The following is a 21875-nucleotide window of genomic DNA, read 5'->3' on the forward strand; positions in this document are numbered from 1 at the left end:
TTGCACTGGTTACCCATGGAGCAAAGAATCAGATACAAAGCAGCCGGTCTCTGCTACCATATTATACTGTATCTGGAACCGCATTCCGATACCTCTCTGACATCTTTCAAATCTATGTACCTTCCCGTTCTCTTCGCTCTGCCTCCGATGATAGAACCTTCCGCGTCCCAAAATACGGTGGTTGAGCCCTTTCATCATCATGTCCAAATATGGAACTCATTGCCTCACCACGTCCGTCACAGCCCCTCACTGCCTTTCTTTTAATCTAACCTCAAGACTTTACTCTTCCAGCAGCATTTCTTCTAGACCCTTTCTCATACATGAAATTAGTTGATTGTCTAAGATTACGTGTAACGCTGCATTGCGTGTGCGTCGAATATCATGTATGGATGGATGCATGCATGCATGCATGTATGTATGTATGTATGCATTGTACGTACGAGTTTGTACTGATGTGCATACATATGTTTATTGTGCATGATTGTGAGTTGAGGACTGAGTGTGTTTTGTCTGCGTGTGTGTGTGTGGATTTTAAAGCGTTTTGTGCAATGTGCCTTGTGGTGCACCAGTGTTTGTGAAAGAAACAGTAGACATAAAATATTTAATTTCACAAACTGAGGCCTTTTAGTAAGGTAGTCTAAAACCCATAAAATCGTTGGAAAAGCGAGTCCCATGTACATAAGCTTCTTTGCTAAAAGGTGAGGTTGAAAACTCAAAGAACATTAGGCAGACACAGGTATTTGATTTGTCTAGGTGTTCATAGATTTTGTTCAGGGCACAAAGTATGGCATCATCCGTACATCTATTCCTCCTGTGTGCAAATTGCAAGGGTTTTAAAAATGGTATGATAGACTTCTGCAAGTAGAAGAGAATCACTCTCTCAAAGACTTTCATCACAGCAGATGTCAATGCTACTGGACGGAGATCATTGATACACAAAACAAGTGTTTTCTTGAGTCAGTACAGGTATAATGCAGGAAGTTTTCCAGATAGATGGTATTTTGCACTGACTAAGAGACTGATTAAAAATAATTGTAAAATCTGGTAGAATTGAGCTGCACCGTATGTCAGTTTGTTTGTTCGGATCATATCAGGACCAGGTGCTTTGTTTGGTTTCACTCTTTTTAATAATGAAAGCACTTCCTCTTCAGAGACAACAATGCAATCGTCCTTAACATTGATATCACTTAAATCTTGTCTTTCTGTGCTAAAATCGTGACAATCAAAGCGAGCATAAAAGTTATTCAGTTTGTTTGCTTCTTTTTCCGATGATGATAAAACCTCTCCCCTACCCCCCTCTCCCCACCCACTCTTTCTACCTTTGCATCCACTCATTAGCTTCATCCCTTCCCACACTCCTTTCATGTTGCTCAGTGGGTTATTAGTTTGTATAGACTATGAAAAGGATTTCATGTACATCGCTATTACTGTTTGGTACGGAAACATTTCCAAGGCAGAAGTTGTAGCCCTTAACAGAATCGTAAAAACTGCCACCAAGATTACCGGGGCTGATCTACCTTCAATAGAAGACATATTTGTATTTGTTGGGTTTTTTGGTGGTTGTTGTTGTTGGTTTTTTGTTGTTGTTGTGTGTGTGTGTGTGTGTTTTGTTTTTTGTTGTTGTTTTTTTTTGGGGGGTGGGGGGGGGGTTGGTTTTGTTTGGTGTTGTTGTTGTTTTTTTTGGGGGGTGGTATTGTTTTTTTGTTGTTGCTTGTTTGTTTGGGTTTTTTTGGTTTTATTTGTTTGTTTTGGGGTTGTTGTTTTTGGGTGTGTTTTTTTTGTTTTATCACAACAGATTTCTCTGTGTGAAATTCGGGCTGCTCTCCACAGGGAGAACGCGTCGCTACACTACAGCGCTACCCTTTTTTTTTCTTTTTTTTTTTCCTGCGTGAAGTTTTATTTGTTTTTCTACGTGGATTTTTCTACAGAATTTTGCCAGGAACAACCCTTTTGTTGCCGTGGGTTCTTTTACGTGCGCTAAGTGCATGCTGCACACGGGATCTCGGTTTATCGTCTCATCCGAATGACTAGCGTCCAGACTACCACTCAAGGTCTAGTTGAGGGGGAGAAAATATCGGCAGCTGAGCCGTGATTCGAACCAGCGCACTCAGATTCTCTCGCTTCCAAGGCGGACGCGTTACCTCTAGGCCATCACTCCACTCCAATATATTAAGCAGCTACTCAAAAAAGCAAAATCAATCAGCCTGGACGAATCACATCCAGCTTTTGGGATTTTCGAGATGCTCCCCTCTGGTCGACGGTACAGAAGTATAAGGACGAAAACCGATCGCTTCGCCAATAGCTTTTTCCCTAAAGCAGTCAATGCCCTGTCTCTCGAACAAATCTAGTATGATAAATGGAATTGTTGCAATGAACAACCATCTACCTGAAGATCTAGTCATCAGCCTCATCCACATGTAATATGCAGCTTCTGTTCAAACGTGAGAGAGAGAGAGAAAGAGTTTGTGTGTCTTCGTCTTCAGTTTAACGTCTTTCCACTTGAAGTGATATTAGACGGGGGGAAAAAACCATGGGGGTAGGGGTTGTGGGAGGGGTGTGAGGCGTAAAAGTGTGTGTATGTGTGTGGGGTGAATAGGGAGAGACAACGCTAGGGAAAATGGAAACGTTATAAACGCCAACATCATACAACTATAACAAATGTCCTATTGGACTACGCAACAAACCTTCTGCAACAGCAAATAACATATTGGAATTGTTAATAACACATTCAAAGCACATTGAAAAGAACTTTTGGTGAAGTCTGGCAAAAAACATTTTAGATTCTGACATTCGAATATTATATGGTTGCTAGATATATGTTCTCCACATATGCATCTGACATCTTTGCTGAACTTAGTTATAAAAGCGTTCAGTTTTTTCTTGTTTGATAATGTATAGAACTGCCTTAATCTTATTGAGTTACTGTATGTATTTGACTGATTGATTGTTCCCGGTTGTTGAACATTAATTACACTATGGTTTAAAGTTTTGCCGTTTTCCTGGTATAATTCTCTGACTTTGTTCCACGATGTTTCTTCTAGTATTCGATAACCCTCTTGTACAGACAGTATCAGTATCAGTAGTATCAGTAGCTCAAGGAGGCGTCACTGCGTTCGGACAAATCCATATACGCTACACCACATCTGCCAAACAGATGCCTGACCAGCAGCGTAACCCAACGTACAGACAGAGGCACATAAAGTTCTATGGTTCCCTGTTCGTTTTTTGCACCTTTTCTTGCAGCACTGTCAGCCCATTCATTGTAGAGAATACCAAGATGTGAAGGAACCCAGCAAAACGTAATATGTGTTCCTTTCAAGCTTAAAAGATGTAAAATGTTCTTACAATTTAATGAGTTTAAAGCACATAATACAAATTTGGAATCAACGCAAAACAAGACTTGTAGAAGGCAAATTGAAAGGTCAAGAATATGATTTAGAGCCATAAGAACAGCAATAAATTCAGCAGTGAATACTGAACGATTTTTACCAATATAGTATGATCTTTCCGTTTTCAGTTTTGGTATAACGAAAGCTGAACCTGCTTGGCCATTGTCTAATAGTGAGCCGTCTGTGTAGATCTGTAAATGATCACAGTATCTATTTTGAAGGTGTACTCGGACTTCCGTTGCCATGATATTCGGATTTTCATTCTTTTTCATGTCAGTGTGATTAACATCAAAATGTGCTTTATTCATCTCCTAGATGGGGTATGGACTTACGGTCTTCTGTGTGTCTACGTCATCTGAATTAATTTCAGACTTTTCGAACAGGTTTGACACAAACGTGCCAATGGGTGTTGAATATGTTTTTAGCTCTTTTAGGGAAGTTGTTTTCGGATGTAATTTTTACTTCCTCTGATGTATAATTTTCAGTTGTTGAGCTTCTCAATACGTATTTAGCACATGCGAGGTTTCGGTATTCATCTAAAGGTAGTACTCCTATTTCTTTGCAAGTCTATATGCTTTACAGTCTATGCTTTGAAGTTTCTTTAGCAAATATTTTGGAGCATTGAAAAAGACTTCTTGTCCATAGGATAGTTTGGGTCGAATAAGTGATGATGATAAATGTTTCAAAATCGTTGTATCTTGTCCCCAGTACTGTTTACTCAAAATTTTGAGTAAGTTTAAAGATTTTCTTGCTTCTGTTATTATACATTCAATATGGTTATTCCAAGTTAGTTTTGAAGTAAGTATCAATCCTAAAAACTTAACAGTATCTTTATACTGAATTGTCTTATTTTCAATCTTAAATGTTGGTAACTCTTCTGGATTTGTACCATTGTTAAAAAGCATAATGTGTGTTTTTTCTGATGATAATGTAAGACCATTATCAGCAGGATATTTAATCTATCTATTTCTCTTTGGTATATTTTCTTGATATAGTTTAAAGCCCTTTTGGATGTATTCCGTTTCATAGTTACATTCATCCACATACATATATCATCTGCATATTGCACTAGGATCACATCTTTTGATAAGTGTTTGGGTAAGTCGTTCAACAAGATAATTAAATAGAACAGGGGCAATAACAGAACCTTGGGGTAATCCCATGTGAAGAGTCTTAGGATTCGAGTACGTATTCCCGACCCGTACCTGTATACTTCTTTCACTCAGGAAATCTTTGATATAATCATAGATATGTCTTGAAAAGCCAACAGATTTCAGTTTAAAGAGTAAATTTGCATGCCAAACTTGATCATAGGCTTTCTTCACATCAAAAAAAGTTGCAAGAACGTTTTTCCTTCTAGCGAATTGTTGTTTTACATGTGTTGTAAGTTTTACCAAATTATCAATTGCAGATCTACCTCTCTGAAAGCCTGCTTGGTTAATTGGGATGATCTTATTTTTATGACAATAGTACATCAGCCTTCTCAAAATTATTCTTTCCATTAGTTTACCAGTATGTGATGTTAGTGCAATTGGCCTGTATCTGCTCTTATCTGTTTTGCATTTTCCTTTTTTATGAACTGGTATCACAATAGCCTGTTTCCATTGTGCTGGCATTAAACCATCAATCCAGCACTTTTGAAAAATCTCAAACAATAAAACAACAAAATTTTCTGGTAAATGTCTCAGCATCTCATTTGAGACTGCATCAAGTCCTACAGATGTTTCATTTTTAGGGAGGGATACTAATGCTTCTTTAACATCGTTGAGCGTGAGTGGAGCATTGATGTACTGACTGTTATCAGGACTTTGATCTGTATAATCATTTTTGCTCTCCTCTTCGGTTCTGTGTTTTCTGTTTTTATGTGAGAGACCTTCCAATCGCATAGACTCTGAGAACATTTCTACAAATATTTCTGCCTTTTCTAATTTGGACGGAAAATCTTTGTCTTTTATCTTAATAGGACAAGATGGCAAATTTACACCTTCTTTCATTTCATTAAATTTTTTCCATACCTTTTTAGTATCTTTATGATCAGAAATATCCCTATTACAGAAGGAAGACCAATATTGTCTTTTTGCCTGTGCAATGACCATGTTGCTATGATGGTTTGCCTTTTTCTTTTCAATAAGATTCTCTGGTGATTTGTTGTTCAGATAAGTTATAAATTTAGATTTTTTTATTATAAATTTAGATTTCTTATTATCTACTGCTGCTTCACAGACTGGTGTCCACCAAATATTTCCTGAATGCTTGCTTGATTTAAGTGAATTGTATTTTGGAATTGATATGTCGGCAGCTTGTAAAATGGTGTCAGTAAAAAAGGAATATAATGTATCTATATCTGCGGTGTTTATGAACTCTGTGTTATAGCTAGCAAGCATACTTTCGAATTTCTCCCAGTTTGCATCTTTATAGTTATATCTTGGAACTTTGTCTTTTTGAAATTCTGAAGGTCTTTGAGTTTCATTAAAAGTCATGATGATCGGTAAGTGATCATTTCCCAATGTATCTTTATATGTCGTCCATTTACATTCTGGATACAACGTAGGAGATATGAAAGATAGATCTATAGCAGATGCCCAGTGAGTGACAATATCAGGGATCCTGGTAACGCTGCCATCGTTTAAAAGGCTTAAGGAGGAATCAACAATATTTTCTACAAAGTGGTACAAGTAACTGATACACAATCTTTGTCCCAAAAAGGAGAATGGGCGTTAAAATCTCCCCCAGTCAACCATTTTTCATTATCTTGAATATTATGTTACCAATCCGTATTTACTTCGTTAGGGCCTCTTGGTAAATACACAGAGACGATACGTAGTGTAAGGTGATCACTGAACTTAGCACGTGCCGCGCATGAATGAAAATCTGGAGTAGTGTTAGGTGCTGGTGGAGAGCATACACTATACTCTATTCCTTCATGTATAAGCCTATATAGTGCGGCACTGATTTTTGTGGCAGTATCTACATGCCGATGCACAGGTGGATAATAATAACCTGGAAGCTTGGGTAATTTATTCTTTTTAACATATAAATGATTGTAATATAAGTGTTTGGTAGTTATTATTTGCCAAATGTTGGATGAGAAGAGTTTGTGTGTGTGTGTGTGTGTGCGTGCGCGCGCGCGCGCGCGCGCAGTGCATGCATGTGTGAGTATGCACAAGTTTTTATATTGATATGTACCGGCTCTTATGTATCCTAATTTCTACTGTATCTGTGTTTGTGTGTGATTTTCGATTTATATTCGTACCGCTTGTTATGTACTATCCCCCCCCCCCCCGCCCCCCCCCGCCCCCAACCCCGCCAAAGTTCCTTGTGACCCCGGTACACTTGGTTATGAAAGACATTCTATTCTATTCTATTCTGTTCTATTCTATTATTTCGAAAGTAACAACTTACCTGGGTTATTAGTTTGTATTGTCTTTGAAAAGGCCCGCATTGAGTCGGTAAGATGGGATTCTGATATGAAAAATGTTCTCGACATATTTGTTTTTGGTGAGGATATAAAAAAGATGGATAAATATACTTTTGATAACAGTATCGTTGCCTGTGTAATAGTAAATGGGAAATTGTCCCAACGTTTTTCGACTATAAAGAGAGGGAGTGTAGGCAGGTGACCCTCGTTTATTCAGTGCTTTGTTCAGAAATACTAGCTTGCAAAATTCATGAAGAACCTGACAACTGAGAAATTAGGGGAATAACTATAGCAGATACGGAATTCAAAATAAGCCAGTTCGCTGATGATACATCATTTACATATGGCGGGGACAAAAAAATCTTTTGAAAAATTGTTTGATACATCAGGGAGTTTTGAGAAAATTTTAGGACTGAAGTTAAATTCATTAAAAGACTCAGTGGCACAATAGCCGAGTGGTTAAAGCATTGGACTTTCAATATGAGGGTTCGAATCTCGGTAACGGCGCCTGGTGGGTAAAGGATGGAGATTTTTCCGATCTCCCAGGTCAACATAATTACTGATGTTCAGACCTGCCAGTGCCTGAACCCCCTTCGTGTGTATACGCAAGCAGTAGGTCAAATATGCACGTTAAAGATCCTGTAATCCATGTCAGCGTTCGGTGGGTTATGGAAACAAGAACATTACCCAGCATGCACACACCCGAAAGCGGAGTATGGCTGACTACATGGCGGGGTAAAAATTGTCATACACTGACGAAAAAGCCCACTCGTGTACATACGAACCACGTTGAACGTGGGAGCTGCAGCCCACGAACGCAGAAGAAGAAGAAATTCATTCTTAAAAAAAAAAAAAAAAAAAAAAAGTAAACCGGTTTGGTTAGGAAAAAAAACCCAACTAATGTAGTATACTTAGCTGACAAACTGAGAATGAACTGGAATTTAAATCTTTTGCGTTCATATGTAGGCTTTGTCTGAATGTAATGTTTGTATAGTTTCAACTCGCCCCACCCCTCCTCTTTCTCTCTCTCTCTCTCTTCAATGTGCGTGCATTCGTGTGTGTGTGTGTTTGTCTCTGTGTGTGTGTGTGTGTGTGTGTGAATGAAAACAAAAGGACACGCATGACCCTTCAGAAATGAAAACATCATCACGTCTGCCGTGAAACACACACACACCTCACACAGAGGCCCTGTGAGCGCGGATCGGGAGTGGAGTGGAGTGGCCGCAGCAAGCCAGGCGGGACCTCATTTCGCAGGGAGTGGTTTTGTACTGTATTTCGACTTGATTGTCGAGAAATTTGAAAAATTCGTGTTTGATGGTCCACATGACTGCGCTTTCTGCCGCATGAAAGCACTGACCATAGACACTAGGGAATTCAAGTGCATATGCAGTGACTTCGCCTTTTTTGTCCAGCTTGGACGATTATGAATATTAATAAGTTTGTTCTATTTTTAGTCCACACATGCTGAAACAACCAATGAGCAGCGAGCTTCATTGTATACGTCAACAATAAATGACGCTTTTGCTGGTCTGCTTGGGTTCTGATCAGCTGTTTCACTGTCGGTCCATTGGCGTCTGCTGCGAAAACCTTAATATACTGCACAATTTTCCTTTCTTCAGCCAAAAACTGATTGCAGGCTGTGACTGACACATTTAAATGGTAAGCAGGCATTATATGTCTTTTAAACAGTTTGCTGGGTGATTCATTGACGTTCATTCAGGCGAATGTCAGCGAGTCGGTGACTAAGGTCGTTTCACCAAAATATTTATTTTTGTTTTGTTCTTCTCTGAGTTATTACCTCCTTAGATGTATAACAAGAGTGTTGATGTGTAGCGTGTACCTTAGAGAAAAAAAAAATTTTAGGTGAATATTTTGAATGTTTATCCTGAAATGTTTATAATCCCGCTTGACAGAGTTCGTACAGTGAAGTCGAAGGCAGCCATTTCGAAGCAAGTTTTGCAACGGCTCCCTGAAGTTGCAATCGTAAATTGTTTTTCGCATTTTTTAGTTTCTTCGGGGGAGTGTGTGCAGATCAGGGATTCCGAACCGTTGTATTTGCTAAATTCAAAGCTTCGAGTAATTAAAACAGGAAACATGCTTCTTTTTGCATATGCAATCAGTGCTGCTTGCAACAAACATTCGAATGAAACTGAAGCTTTTGTCACTGTGTAAGCACTGTAAAATTCGTCTGCTGGAGAGGCCAGGAACATCCTGTCGAAGGCACCGACAGGAAATTATATGTCCAGTTTGCAATAAATATAATTTTTCTGTGCGTTGCTATTCCACCATGTTGGAATATGATAGGCAGGTAAATTGGTACTTTGGCCGAAACTGTTACTGGACACCCCATTCTCCCCTCCCTGGACGAAAATGGTCATTACTTGCTTGCTTCAGGCCCCTACTGCTGTGTTGTATATTTCTTGCTGATAAGGTTTAAAAGCAACAAAAACAACAAAGAATCATAGAGAAAAATTCGAAACAAAATGTACCAGTTTGTTTGCACAGTTGATATACAGGCATAGTATGTTGATTCTGCTTATTTGATTCCATTTAATGGCTTGGTTTTGACCTGTGAGTAGCACTATATTATTAGGTATTATAAAACAACTTCATGTAAATCATCGTATTTGAATTTTTTTTTTTTTTAAAGAATACACACACAAAATTATGAAGTGCAACTTATATTTGGGGAAATATGATAATTGTAAATATGATTAATTGAAAATCAAATGCAAACACAGGTACAGCACACACACACACACACACACACACAATTTAATTGCATGTGTGATTTTTACTGTTTGCAGCCAGTATTATTATTCACAGCTGTTTGGAAATATTAATTAATCAGTCCTTTCAATGTTAGTTTTGTTACTGTTGTTTCACAGATTATATACAATATATCCTATTAATTTAATACAATATTTTTTTATCACAATTTCAATAGATACTAAGATGGTTACAACTTTGATAACAACAAAGACAAATGTCCTTCACAAACATTAAAATGGTCTTGCTTATAAAAGTAGATAAGATAAACACCCATTCCTATCAAGTAACAGAAACGAAAAAGAGTTTCCAGATCCTCCAAACTATTCCTTATTTTTGACTCATTTGAGGGAACAGTGGAACTATATCACAGTTTTCTGACATATGTCTGTCATTTTTCCATTAATTGTGGTGTAATATGTATCAGCCTCAGAAATGTATCATGGCCCTCAAACACACAAGACATGCCTAAAGGAAATATGTTTATATTGCCAAAAGTTTGTTTTCAGCATTGTGTTGATCAATGCCCTGCAATGCATTTTTGATGTCTGTCATCAGTGACTAATCTTTTTGTTCTACGTTTGTGTGCTGCAACTCCCACACTCACTCATATACAAGTGGGCTTTTTATGCATGACTTTTTTACCACTCCATGTCAGCAGACATACTCCACTTTCATGTGTGTGCATGTTGGGTATATTTTCATTTCCATAATCCACCAAATGCTGAAATGCATCACAGAATGTTAAACTTACGCATTTGATCTGCATGTGTTACACAGAAAAGAGGTGTAGGTCTGTACATCGATTTTTTTGCCTTGGAGATCGGAAAAATTTCCACCCTTAACCCAGCAATTGCAGTGACTGGGATTCAAATTCTGAAGCCTCAGATACAAAGTCAGAAGTTTAACCACTTGATTGTAGCACCCATCTACATATCTGCATGGTGACTGATTATAAGCAAAAGTTCTATGTTTCAAGAAAAATACAAAAAAGAAACTTGTAAAAATTCAGATTTCATTAACAAAAAGCTAATTTTTTCACAAAACATTAGGAATACACTAGGAAACATTATATAGGAAAAACTAAAGCAACAATCTGCATGGAACAAAATGATATATTGCGAAGTATTAGAATTAAATTAAAAAAGTTACAGTTTTTGACTCTTGTAATAAGTCATAACAAAAAGTTGCGTAATATCGTGTTCTTTACAAAGATGGAATCTGTGGACAAAAAGTTGATTGAAATTGTGTTGTTCTTTTTACACAGTGTAATCTCTTTGAAAAAAAAAAGGAATATGATCAACATCAGATGCCATTGTGTCAAGATCAATAGTAAGAAAACACACACACACACACACACACACACACACACACACACACACACACACACACACACACACACTTACACACTTACACACACACACAAGCTGTTTATGCTGAAAATAGTGATGACCACTTGTAATTTGCTATGTATGGAGCAGGGCTTTATAACAAGCATAGTAGTTCTTGGGCAGAGCTTCAATTTTTGCAGGTGGCACCAATTACTGCTTGAGAATTCTGCTGACTTCCCCCAAGTTTGTTTTCAGTATCTGTGTAGACTGAATCCACCTCCATTAGTCCATGTGAGTACAGCCTTTTTCAAGAATTTCTTTTAATCAAATTTGGTAGGCAGTTTTCTTGTTTAATGCAAAATGAATGAGAGCATTTGACAGTATCATATTTCTGTTCTGATAGTTGGACCCATCATTTGTATTTGTATTTCTTTTTATCACAACAGATTTCTCTGTGTGAAATTCGGGCTGCTCTCCCCAGGGAGAGCGCATCACTACACTACAGTGCCACCCATTTTTTTGTATTTTTTCCTGCGTGCAATTTTATTTGTTTTTCCTGTCGAAGTGGATTTTTCTACAGAATTTTGCCAGGAACAACAGTTTTGTTGCCATGGGTTCTTTTACGTGCTCTAAGTGCATGCTGCACACGGGACCTCGGTTTATCATCTCATCCGAATGACTAGCGTCCAGACCACCACTCAAGGTCTAGTGGAGGGGGAGAAAATATCAGCGGCTGAGCCATGATTCGAACCAGCATGCTCAGATTCTCTTGCTTCCTAGGCGGACGCGTTACCTCTAGGCCATCACTCCACTGGCCCAGTCCGCTCTTAGCCAATCAAACGCCTCCATTATTGTTGAGAATCACTGTGGAAATAGTCATCAACAGTTAGCTATAGACAGACAAGGACACAACAAATAAAACAACTACTTTTGCGTTCTCCATTTCCCTCAGGCCAGAAATAACAAGGCACCATGGAAGTGGGGACAACACCACAATCTGTACATTTTGTAAATGTCATTGACAAAACAACTGGGTATTAAAAGAACACTTGTATGTCCATTATTATAACTAGGACAGTGGGAGATCATTCTGTTCTTAAAGGGGGAAGGTGACAGAATGGTTGAGACACTCATCTGCCAATACAGAGTCCATGGGGGTCTGGGTTCGAATCCCGCTTTTGTCCTTTCTCCCAAGTTTGACTGGAAAATCAAACTGATCGTCTAGTCATTCAGATAAGACAATAAACTGAGGTCCCATGTGCAGCATGCACGTGACGCACTGAAAAGAACCCATGGCATTGAGAGTGTTGTCCGCTGACAAAATTATGCAGAAAAAATCCACTCTGACAGATAAATATATATGCATGCACATAAGGCCTGACTAAGCACATTGGGTTATGCTGCTGGTCAGGCATACATGGATTTTCCGCAGTGACACCTCCTTAAGAAACTAAAACTGAAACTCAGTTCCTGAGTCTTGTATTTGTCAGGAATGTTTTTTCTTTATGGCTTCCAGCCTTCACTTTTCATGTTCTCGGAACACTTGCAAGACAAGCCCATATTTTAGATGGTACAGACATTGCATTGACCTTTTTGAGTTTATGAATTAAGGCAATATATTGGTTCTTTGTTTCCTTCAAAAGCGCTTGCTTAGACACTCTCAATACTCTCATGAGTCAAATTACTCTTGAAAAAGTTTATGTAGTTATGTGAGTGACTAAGTGTGTGTTTTTAAGTACAGTTTTACTTTTAAAAAGATTATTTCAAATGATAATAGTTTGAGGAAAGCTGTGGTTGTGATAGCAAAAACTCACTTGCAGCTTGTGCCCAGTGCCTGCTCTCTCATGCCTGCCCCTACCCTCATATGCTGTTTCCTTGTCAAGGGTCTTTCCACGGGACTCCAAGAAATCCATCACCCAATTGCATACAGATCAGATTTCAAAGAAACACTATCCAAGCACAAGAATAGAACTGCATGCAGATCACAATTTTCATCATCTTTGGCACTTGTGTAAACAAAGTGAGTCTGTGTTAATAACCCAGTATTTTGGTTGTGTGTGTGTGTCTGTGGTAAACTTTAGCAGATTAATTTTCTCTGGAAATAGTTTGTCTATCAATGCTAAAGTTGGAATAAATGTAGTAATAAAAAAAAAAAATCTTTACATTCATACTAATGACAGGTTGTAAGGGTCTGATCCAGAAATTATTTTTTGTTCTCTTCGCAGTTGTCTGAATGTTTGGGTTTAAAGACAGCATGACATTGTTTTTTTTGTTCGCAATTTTAAAAAAGAAAGAGATATACAAATTCTGGACAGAACACATAGAATGATACTAACCACACCACCATCATGTTTACCACATGTCATATTTTAAGGCCTATCGTTTGCCGGTCTGCACAGATCTGGAGAAAACAGCAAGTTGTGGTGTGCCTGATGCGATGGCAATGTCTTCTCTACCACAAACTTGAAAACATTATAGAATAATCTGAGATATATATCAAAATAACAAGATTTAAATGGTGGTGTCACCTCAAATAATCAATTTATCACACTAAAATAAGTTTGAATTTGAATTTTGGATGTATGTGGTCAGACATGTTTAGCTCTGTGGTAAATTTTTTGTTTGCAAGCGTAATTTTTGTGACTCAGTCCTGCTTCTACACCTTTTTTCTTTCTTTCTTTTTCCAGCTTTGTAATATTTGATACAGAACACATGGTTCCATGATATGCTTGATCTTCCATTCTGAATTTGTGGTCTAACATTTTTTTCAATCATCTCTGTAGACTGCACCTGTCTTAGCCCTTTTTCATTTTGAAACAGCTAGTTTCTTTCTGATCTATTTTCAGTCTGAGATGTTTCTGAATTGATGTCTGAGATTCCTTAAGATGCAGATGATATGTCTTCTTTGAACTGTAGATTGACTGTGCTGATTCTTCTTAAAGTAGAGGTTGATTTGTCCATTTTTTCTGTTTATAAAGAGAATAGAATGATAATAATGATAATGATATGAATAATATTAATGATAATGATAACTTCATCATTTGCGGACTGGGACTCCCACATTCACTTGTACAGTGCATGGGTGGGCTTTTATGCGTTTGGCCATGTAGGCAATTATGCTGTTTTCCCTGGGATAATAATAATACGTTTGGTGTCATATACTGTACCATGTCAAACTGGTGCAAACTAGGCCTGTCGGTTCTCTCTGCTTAGCCAAATTTCGTGCGGCTAACAGTGAAAAGACGACCCGTCTTGCCCAGTCCGCTCTTAGCCAATCAAAACGCCTCTAAAAGCTGCAAGTACTGAATCATTCCTTTGGCCAAGGCTCTCCATGCCATCTTGTCAGGTTTACGCTCTGTCTCGTCTTACGCTTTTTTGGGCTACTAAGCATGTTTATTTGGCCTTATTTTGCTGCATGTGGCTTGAGTTTATTGTATTCTTACATTCTGTGTACTCGATTTGACTCGTCCCCTCGAATCGTTCTTTTTTCTCTACCTCTTGAGTCGATCCTGTCTGTCCTTTCTCTGTTGGGGATCGGATTTTTGCTGGGTGCCGAAGTGCAGTTACCATACCTCGTATACCATCCCACGACAGCAGGAATCATGATGCTGGGATCGAGACTCGGCAAAAGACTCACCCATGCCCAGAGCTCATGATTTCTCCTGATAGGGACCGTCTTCAGACACTGATCACGGAGGCGACACTCATACCATTTCAACAGTCATGAAGGGGACCAGGGGCAAAGGGGTACAAGCGTCGCCTCCCGAGGTGTCCCAGCGCGAGGCAGGAAAAAGGGGGAGTGGCAAGTCCTCTCTTGGTGGTGGGGACTCACGCCTAGGCACGAACTACCAAGTGGAGGCCGCGCCCGGCCGTTACCTGGGTCCCCACTCGGAGACAGCCCCAGTCTCCCCACGGGAGGGGATTCGGGGCGCGTGGCCACCTGCTTTGCAGGTCTTCCTGCTATCCGGCCGGTCTCCCCTGCCCGCACGTGTCAGGCGGTTCTGGGCAGTCAGCCCGCTGGTCTTCTGGCAGGACTGACACCCAAGTCGGACCTGACCTCCCTCCAACTTGGCCAGGTTTTTCCCTTCATGGAGGTCAAGGCGCCAGTGACCCTTGGGGTTGGGGTCACAGGATGGCTGGTGCCCATGGGTGGTTTCCCACATTCTACCCGTACTGGGGTGCACCTATGGTGCACGCTGGGTTGCCGGGAGGACCAGGGTCCTCTCCCCACCGGACCCATCCCAGCACATCTCACACGGTAACACACATGGCCCCGACAAGTGGGATCGACTTCTTGTCGGTCAGGTCGAGCTCCTCGACCAATATTGCCACTCAGTCCACAAATCGGACTTCTGTCAACCCACAGGTGACCTCCACGATACAACGGCCTCCTTGTCAGGACTGACGGCTGCCGAGGGTCCCCGGCGATGATGAGTGGGTGTTTGTCCCCTCACAGCACTCACGGGTCCCTCTTGCAGAAGATGTGGCACCCACCATCCCAAGCGTGGTTGGACCTATGATCCACACTCTCTCCGCCTGCTTCAGGCATCAAGGAAATAACAGCTGCGGCCATGGTCCCTGCTAGGGATCGTCCCAGCTCATCCTGCTGGGCTGACCACAGCTCACAGGATGCCCCCACAGGTACATCCACTTGGGATGGCACCCAGCCAGAGATGGACTGGGAGCAAGAGTGGGAGCCTCTGTCTTCGGAGGAGGACGAACAAGCAGATGAGCACTCTTCGCCCCCATCCCAAGGGGACAGATTGAGCCCTCGCCTCCCTAGGGACCAGCCTGAACCAAACTCGGACTTAGCCGAACTCAAACTGACCCTCCCCAATCGGGTTACGCATGCTGAATCAGTCCCTCAGGCTACATTCTTACCCTTGGCCCTCCTTAGGCCACGTGACTCTAACTCCAGAATCACCAACAACTCAGAGTGCCAGAAATGGCGCAGGAATGGCTTAATAAACTAGCCCGCACTGTCAGGGGTGCTGCTTCCATCCCCCCTCCAGGCAGGGAGTCCCTCTCTGCCCCGGGCGCTGTTTCCCTGGGCAAGTTCCTTAAAGATTCCTCCAAAGGCGGGGTGTGGTCCTTGTACACACAGGACCACTCTGCCTACAGGGAAGCGGAGCCTTCCGCGCAGGACAGGATGTTGGTCTCACAACGCAGCACCTTCCCCACTTCAGCTAATCTGTCCTTTAAAACGTTAGCAGAGTGGGACAGATTGGCCCGCTGCTGCCTCCTCAAGGTTTCCACGGCTTATACCTCCTTCGACATGTTCCTCCACAGGGCCAGTGAGCCGTGGGAACAGCGTCTGGTTAATCAGGACACAGGGTTGCCTTCCTCTGTCCCGCCGGGCCTCTTCACCGACCAGAGGTTAAACACTTTGGCAGTGGGGTAGCCTCTGGTCTCACAGCGGCTGCAGACACAGCTACCAGCCTTCACTTCAATACTGTGCTGGCTCGGCGTGATGCCGTTCTCCGCCTCTCTAACATTCCAGTAGAGGAGAGGGCTGCCCTGCAGTCCATCCCAGCGCAGCAGCACACCCTCTTCGGCCAGTATGTGCCCCATTTTGTCAGCAACAGGGCAGAGACAAACAGGGAGGTGGCTTCATATTTAGCCCACACCTCCCAGGGGTGCCAGGGTTCGCTACCATTGAAGAGACCGGCCACCAGGGCCCCTCCATATGCCACGCCACCTTAGTCGAAGCGGTGTGCTCAGAATCAGCGGCAGAGGAATAAACAACCTCATGTCCGTCCAAGCTGACCAGTCATGCACAAGGCCAGAAGGCAGTACCCCAAATGGCTGGGCCCCGATTTAGCACCGCCAGTTGTCCAGCCCCTCCAAGTAGGAAACTTGTCCCAGCATGCACATCAGTGGCATGCTCTGGGACTCAACAACTGGATTGTGTCAGTGCTAGAGTGGGGTACATGCTGCCTTTGCTCCCAACTGGGCTTCCTCATGAACCAGGAGAAATGCGATCTGTCCCCAAGTCAGTCCTTCAGCTTCTTAGGGATGAGATTCGACACACAGTCCATGATAGTCTCGCGGACACTTTCTTTTCTCCTGGGCATGATGGAGTCCATGGCACCTCTCATTCCCCTGGGCAGGGTTCTCAAGCGCCCTCTTCAGAGGGCACTGAGGCTACGGTGGTCCCAGAGCACTCAACCATGGGATACCCAGATATGTCTGGGTGAGTGGTTCCTCGAGGTGACATCAGAGTGGCTAACCACCCCTCTTCAGACACGGGGTGCCCATAGCCCCACCTACTCTCAGGTGGCACTCTTCACAGACGCCTCCTCCCTGGGCAGTGGGCAGTGGATGCTCTCTCTTTAGACTGGAGCAGTCTGATTGCCTACACATTTCCTCCCTTTCCAATTCTGTCCAAGGTGATCCGGAAAGCCAGATTGGAACGCCCGCAGCTGATTCTCATTGCGCCGAAATGGCCAGCCCAGTCCTGGTATCCAGACCTTCAGTCCCTGACACACGTTCCACCCCTGAAACTCGAAACTAAACCTCATCTGCTGAGGCAGCCTCGTTCGGGGATTCCTCATTCCAGTCCTCAACTGCTCCACCTGCACGCATGGCTTCTGTGCGGTTGGAACTGTCAGTATCACCATTGAAGTCTTCGACCCCTCGGTCGGCCTCTGTGTCAGCGGCACTTATCCAGGGGGGTGCCTCCTCTGACCTCCTCTCCATAGTCTCCAAAGCAAGGAGGGAGGGAACTGAGACTTTGTATGACTTTCGCTGGAAGAAATGGTAGCGGTGGTGTATGGCTGACGACGTTCCCCCTACTAACCCTACGAGCATGCAGCTGGCCAACTTTATGGCTCACTGCTTCTCGGTTCTCAACCTGTCTGCTAGTTCTCTGTGAGGGTACAGGTCTGCCATCTGTACCACAATCAAACAGCTAGGTGGTCCTGCCTTTGAAGTGGATTTCCTGCTCAGAGAAGTGGCTAGTGGCACCTCTCTGATGGAAGCTAGAAACCCCAGAAGAGTGCCCCTATGGGACTTGTTCCTGGTGCTGGATTTCATTCGAAAACAACTCTTCAAGCCATTGGGTACTATTCCTTTCAACTTGCTCACCCTCAAGACCATTTTCCTTCTGTTGCTGGCCACGGGCCATCGTAGAAGCGAGATTCATGGTCTTAGTGGAATGCCACAAGATCTGGCCTTCCAAAGAGATGGTTCCATCACTCTCCGTTTCCTTCCCGAGTTCCTGGCTAAGAACCAAGACCCCGAGGTCCCTTCCCCCTCTCTGAGGGTCAGACCTTTGTCTGATATTCTTGCCCAAGATAGGCATCTCTGCCCTGTTCGGTGTCTCAAATACTATTGGGATAGGTCTCGCCATAGGTGGTCTTCTCAGAGACGTCTTCTCATCTCCCTCAATGAGAATTACAAGAAAGACATCGCTGCAGGAACCATTTCCCGCTGGGTTTCCTAGGTCATTCTTAGACCCTACTCTCATTCTCACAGGGATATCAGCTGTCTTAATCCCAGAGCACATGAAGTGCGGGCCATAGCTGCTTCAGCTGCTTTCCAGCACTCAGTGCCACTGCAGCATGTCTTGGAGGCAGCCTTCTGGCGGTCTGAGAATCCCTTCATCAACTTCTACCTCAGGAATTTCCGTATGACCAGGGCTGACGGTTCCAAGGGGATTTCCTTTGTCGCGGCTAACACTGCTGTCTAGGTTACAAGGGCTCCCCATATGAACCAGTAGGCATTGCCCTCCTCCATTTGCTTTAAATTCTGCATCAGTTTGACATGGTACAGTATATGACCCCAGAAGGAGGAGTTTGTATTATACTCCATGTTTGGTGATACATATACTTACGATGTCAAACTCGAATGCCCACCCGTCCATCCCTGCGTCTCTGCCGTGGTTCTCATGGGGCATTTTTCTTGATGGCTTGTAGCTTTTAGAGGCGTTTGATTGGCTAAGAGTGGACCGGGCAAGACAATCATCTTTTCACTGTTAGCTGCGCAAAATTTGGCCAAGCAGAGCAAACTGATAGGCCCAGTTTGCATCAGTTTGACATGGTAAGTATATGTATCACCAAACATGGAGTATAATACAAACTCCTCCTTTTATTCGTATAGTGGCTAATCGTATGATTTTTAAAGCCCTTTGCGTTTACAGTAGTTCAATAAATAAATAAAAAATCATCCATCAAAACATGCAGGTTGGTCCAATTAAGTAAACAAACATGACATTATGACAAGACATTACATCAAAAGTACATACTAAGCTCAGTGTCCACATTAAGGCCAGACACGTTGTACGTACAAAAACGTATGAAATAAACTTGAAGTTTATGGTTTTTTGTGACATGGTATGCAAAGATATTGGACTAAACATGACTAAAAAGGTCATTTGGTGTCATATACTGTACCATGTCAAACTGATGCAAACTAGGCCTATGGTTTGCTCTGTTTGGCCAAATTTCGCGCGGCTAACAGTGAAAAGACGCCCCTCTTAGTCTGGCCCGCTCTTCGCCAATCAAACGCCTCTAACAGCTATAAGCGCTGAATCATTCCTTTGGCCAAGGCTCTCCACGCCATCTTGTCAGGTTTTCGGTCTGTCTCGTCTAACGCTTTTTTTGGCTATTAAGCGTTTTCATTTGGCCTTATTTTGTTGTATGCGGCTTGCATGTGTATTGTGCTTACATTCTGTGTACTCGTTTCGACTCGGCCCCCTCGATTTCTTCGTATTTTTCTACCTCTGAGTCGATCCTGTCTTTCCTTTCTCTGTTGGGGATCATATTGTTCGCTGGGTGCTTACGCGCGGTACCATGCCTCGTTTGCCATCCTACGAAGGCAGGGATCATGATGCTGGCAGAGATACTCACCAAGAGACTCTCCCAGGCCCGGAGCTCATGATTTCTCCCGATAGGGACCGCGGCGATGCGTCTGCAGACGCTGATCGCGGAGGGGACGCTGGTCCCGATAAAACGGTCATGAAGGGGACCGGGGGGAAAGGGATTCGAGCGTCACCTCCCGAAGTGTCCCAGCGCGAGGCGGGTGGAAGGGGGAGTAGCACGTCCTCTCTTGGTGGTGGGAACTCGCGGCTGGGTGCGGACTCCCAAGGGGAGGCCGCCCCCCGCCGTTACCCGGGTCCCCACACGGAGACGGCCCTCAGGGGCCCCAGTGCTGTTTCCCCTCCTCCCTTCTCGGTCGACCCCCCTCCCCCACCTCCTCCTGGGGGAGAAAAACAGTTGGTTCCGGGGGGGGACCTCCACTTAGCCCACCCCGGGCCAAGCCACCCCAGTCTCCCCACGGGAGGGGATTCTGGGCACGTGGCAACCTGCTCTGCAGGTCTGCCCGCTATCCGGCCGGTCTCCCCTGCTGGGGGAGTCCCGCGCGTGTCAGGCGGTTCCGGGCAGTCAGACCGCCGGCCTTTCGGCCTGTCTGACACCCAAGTCGGACCTGACCTCCCTCCGACTTGGCCAGGCTTTTCCCTTCAACGAGGTCAAGGCACCAGTGACCCTTGGGGCTGGGGTCACGGGATGGCTGGTGCCCACGGGTGGTATCCCCCATTCTACCCGTACTGGGGTGCACCTATGGTGCATGCTGGGTTCCCGGGAGGACCAGGGACTAACCCCTGGTCCGCTCCCCACCGGACCCAACCCAGCACAGACCACAGAGTGACACACACAGCCCCGACAAGAGGGATTGACTCTTCGTTGGGCAGGTCGAGCTCCTCGACCAGTGTTAACACTACAGCCTCGAATAGGTCCTCTGTCAGCACGCAGGTGACCGCCACGGTCACTACGGCTTCCTTTTCAGGACCGACGGCAGCTGAGGGACCCCGCTCAGCCCGTGGGAGCCTGCTGGTCCCACCTACCCAGCCCTCGGTCCTAAAAGGAGATGAGTGGGTGTTCGTCCCCTCACAGCACTCGTGGGTCCCTCTGGCGTCCAGGGATGCTCTCTCTGAGAAGGTGTGGCACCCACCATCCCAAGCATGGTTGGACCTACGGTCCACACACTCCCCACCCTCTTCAGGTGTCAAGGACATAACAGAGGAGACCAGGGTCCCTGCTCGGGATCGCCCCAGCTCATCCCGCTGGGCTGACCACAGCCCACAGGACGCCCCCGTGGGTACATCCACTTGGGATGGCACCCAACAGGGGATGGACTGTGAACAAGAGTGGGAGCCCCTGTCTTTGTATGAGGACGAACAAGCAGATGAGCACTCTTCGCCCCCATCCCAGTGCGACAGATGGAGCCCACGCCTCCCTAGGGACCAGCCTGAACCAAACTCGGACTTTGCCGAGCTCGAACTGACCCTCCCCAATAGGGTCACACATGCTGAATCAGTCCCTCAGGCAACTTTGTCACCCTTAACCCTCCTACGGTCAGGTGACTCTAACTCCAGAACCACAAGGCGACTCAGAGTGCCAGAAATGGCTCAGGAGTGGCTTAATAAGCCAGCCCGCACCGTCAGGGGTGCTGCTTCCATCCCTCCTCCAGGCAGGGAGTCACTCTCTGCCCCGGGCGCTTTTGCCCCAGGCAAGTTCCTTAAAGATCCCTCCAAGGGAGGAGTGTGGTCCTGGTACACACAGGACCACCCTGCCTACAGGGAAGCAGAGCCCTCCGCGCAGGACAGGATGTTGGTCTCACAGCGCACCACCTTCCCCACCTCAGCTACTCTTCCCTTTAAGACATTTGCAGAGTGGGACAAACTGGCCCGCCGCTGCCTCCTCGAGGTGTCCACGGCTTATACCTTCTTTGACGCGTTCCTCCACAGAGCCAATGAGCTGTGGGAACGACGTCCAGTTCAGCAGGACACGGAGTCTCCTTCCTCTGGCCTGCCTGGCCTCTTCTCAGACCCGAGGTTAAACACTTTTGGCAATCGAGTAGCGTCTGGTCTCACGGCAGCTGCAGACGCAGCTACCAGCCTTCACTTCAGTACGGTGCTAGCGCGGCGGGATGCTGTTCTCCGCCTCTCTAACATTCCAGTAGAGGAGA

General features: G+C 44.2%; 1 protein-coding gene across 4 annotated transcripts in view; it reads left to right on the forward strand.

Annotated features, from left to right (window-relative positions):
* Nucleotides 1-8154: 8154 nt before the first annotated feature.
* Nucleotides 8155-21875, forward strand: part of LOC143300744 (uncharacterized) — a 30978-nt gene continuing 17257 nt past the window's right edge. The window contains exons 1-2 of one of the 4 annotated variants that reach the window (XM_076614640.1): nt 8155-8466; nt 11091-11198. In XM_076614640.1, the coding sequence (XP_076470755.1) occupies nt 8464-8466; nt 11091-11198 (111 nt within the window). In that variant the 5' untranslated portion in view covers nt 8155-8463. Of the gene's footprint in view, nt 8467-11079; nt 11199-21875 lie in introns of all 4 variants that reach the window. The other 3 variants (XM_076614643.1, XM_076614642.1, XM_076614641.1) reach the window with 3 other exon arrangements.

This window comes from Babylonia areolata, chromosome 26, assembly GCF_041734735.1.
Source record: "Babylonia areolata isolate BAREFJ2019XMU chromosome 26, ASM4173473v1, whole genome shotgun sequence".
In the NCBI taxonomy this organism is placed as follows: Eukaryota; Metazoa; Mollusca; class Gastropoda; order Neogastropoda; family Buccinidae; genus Babylonia; species Babylonia areolata.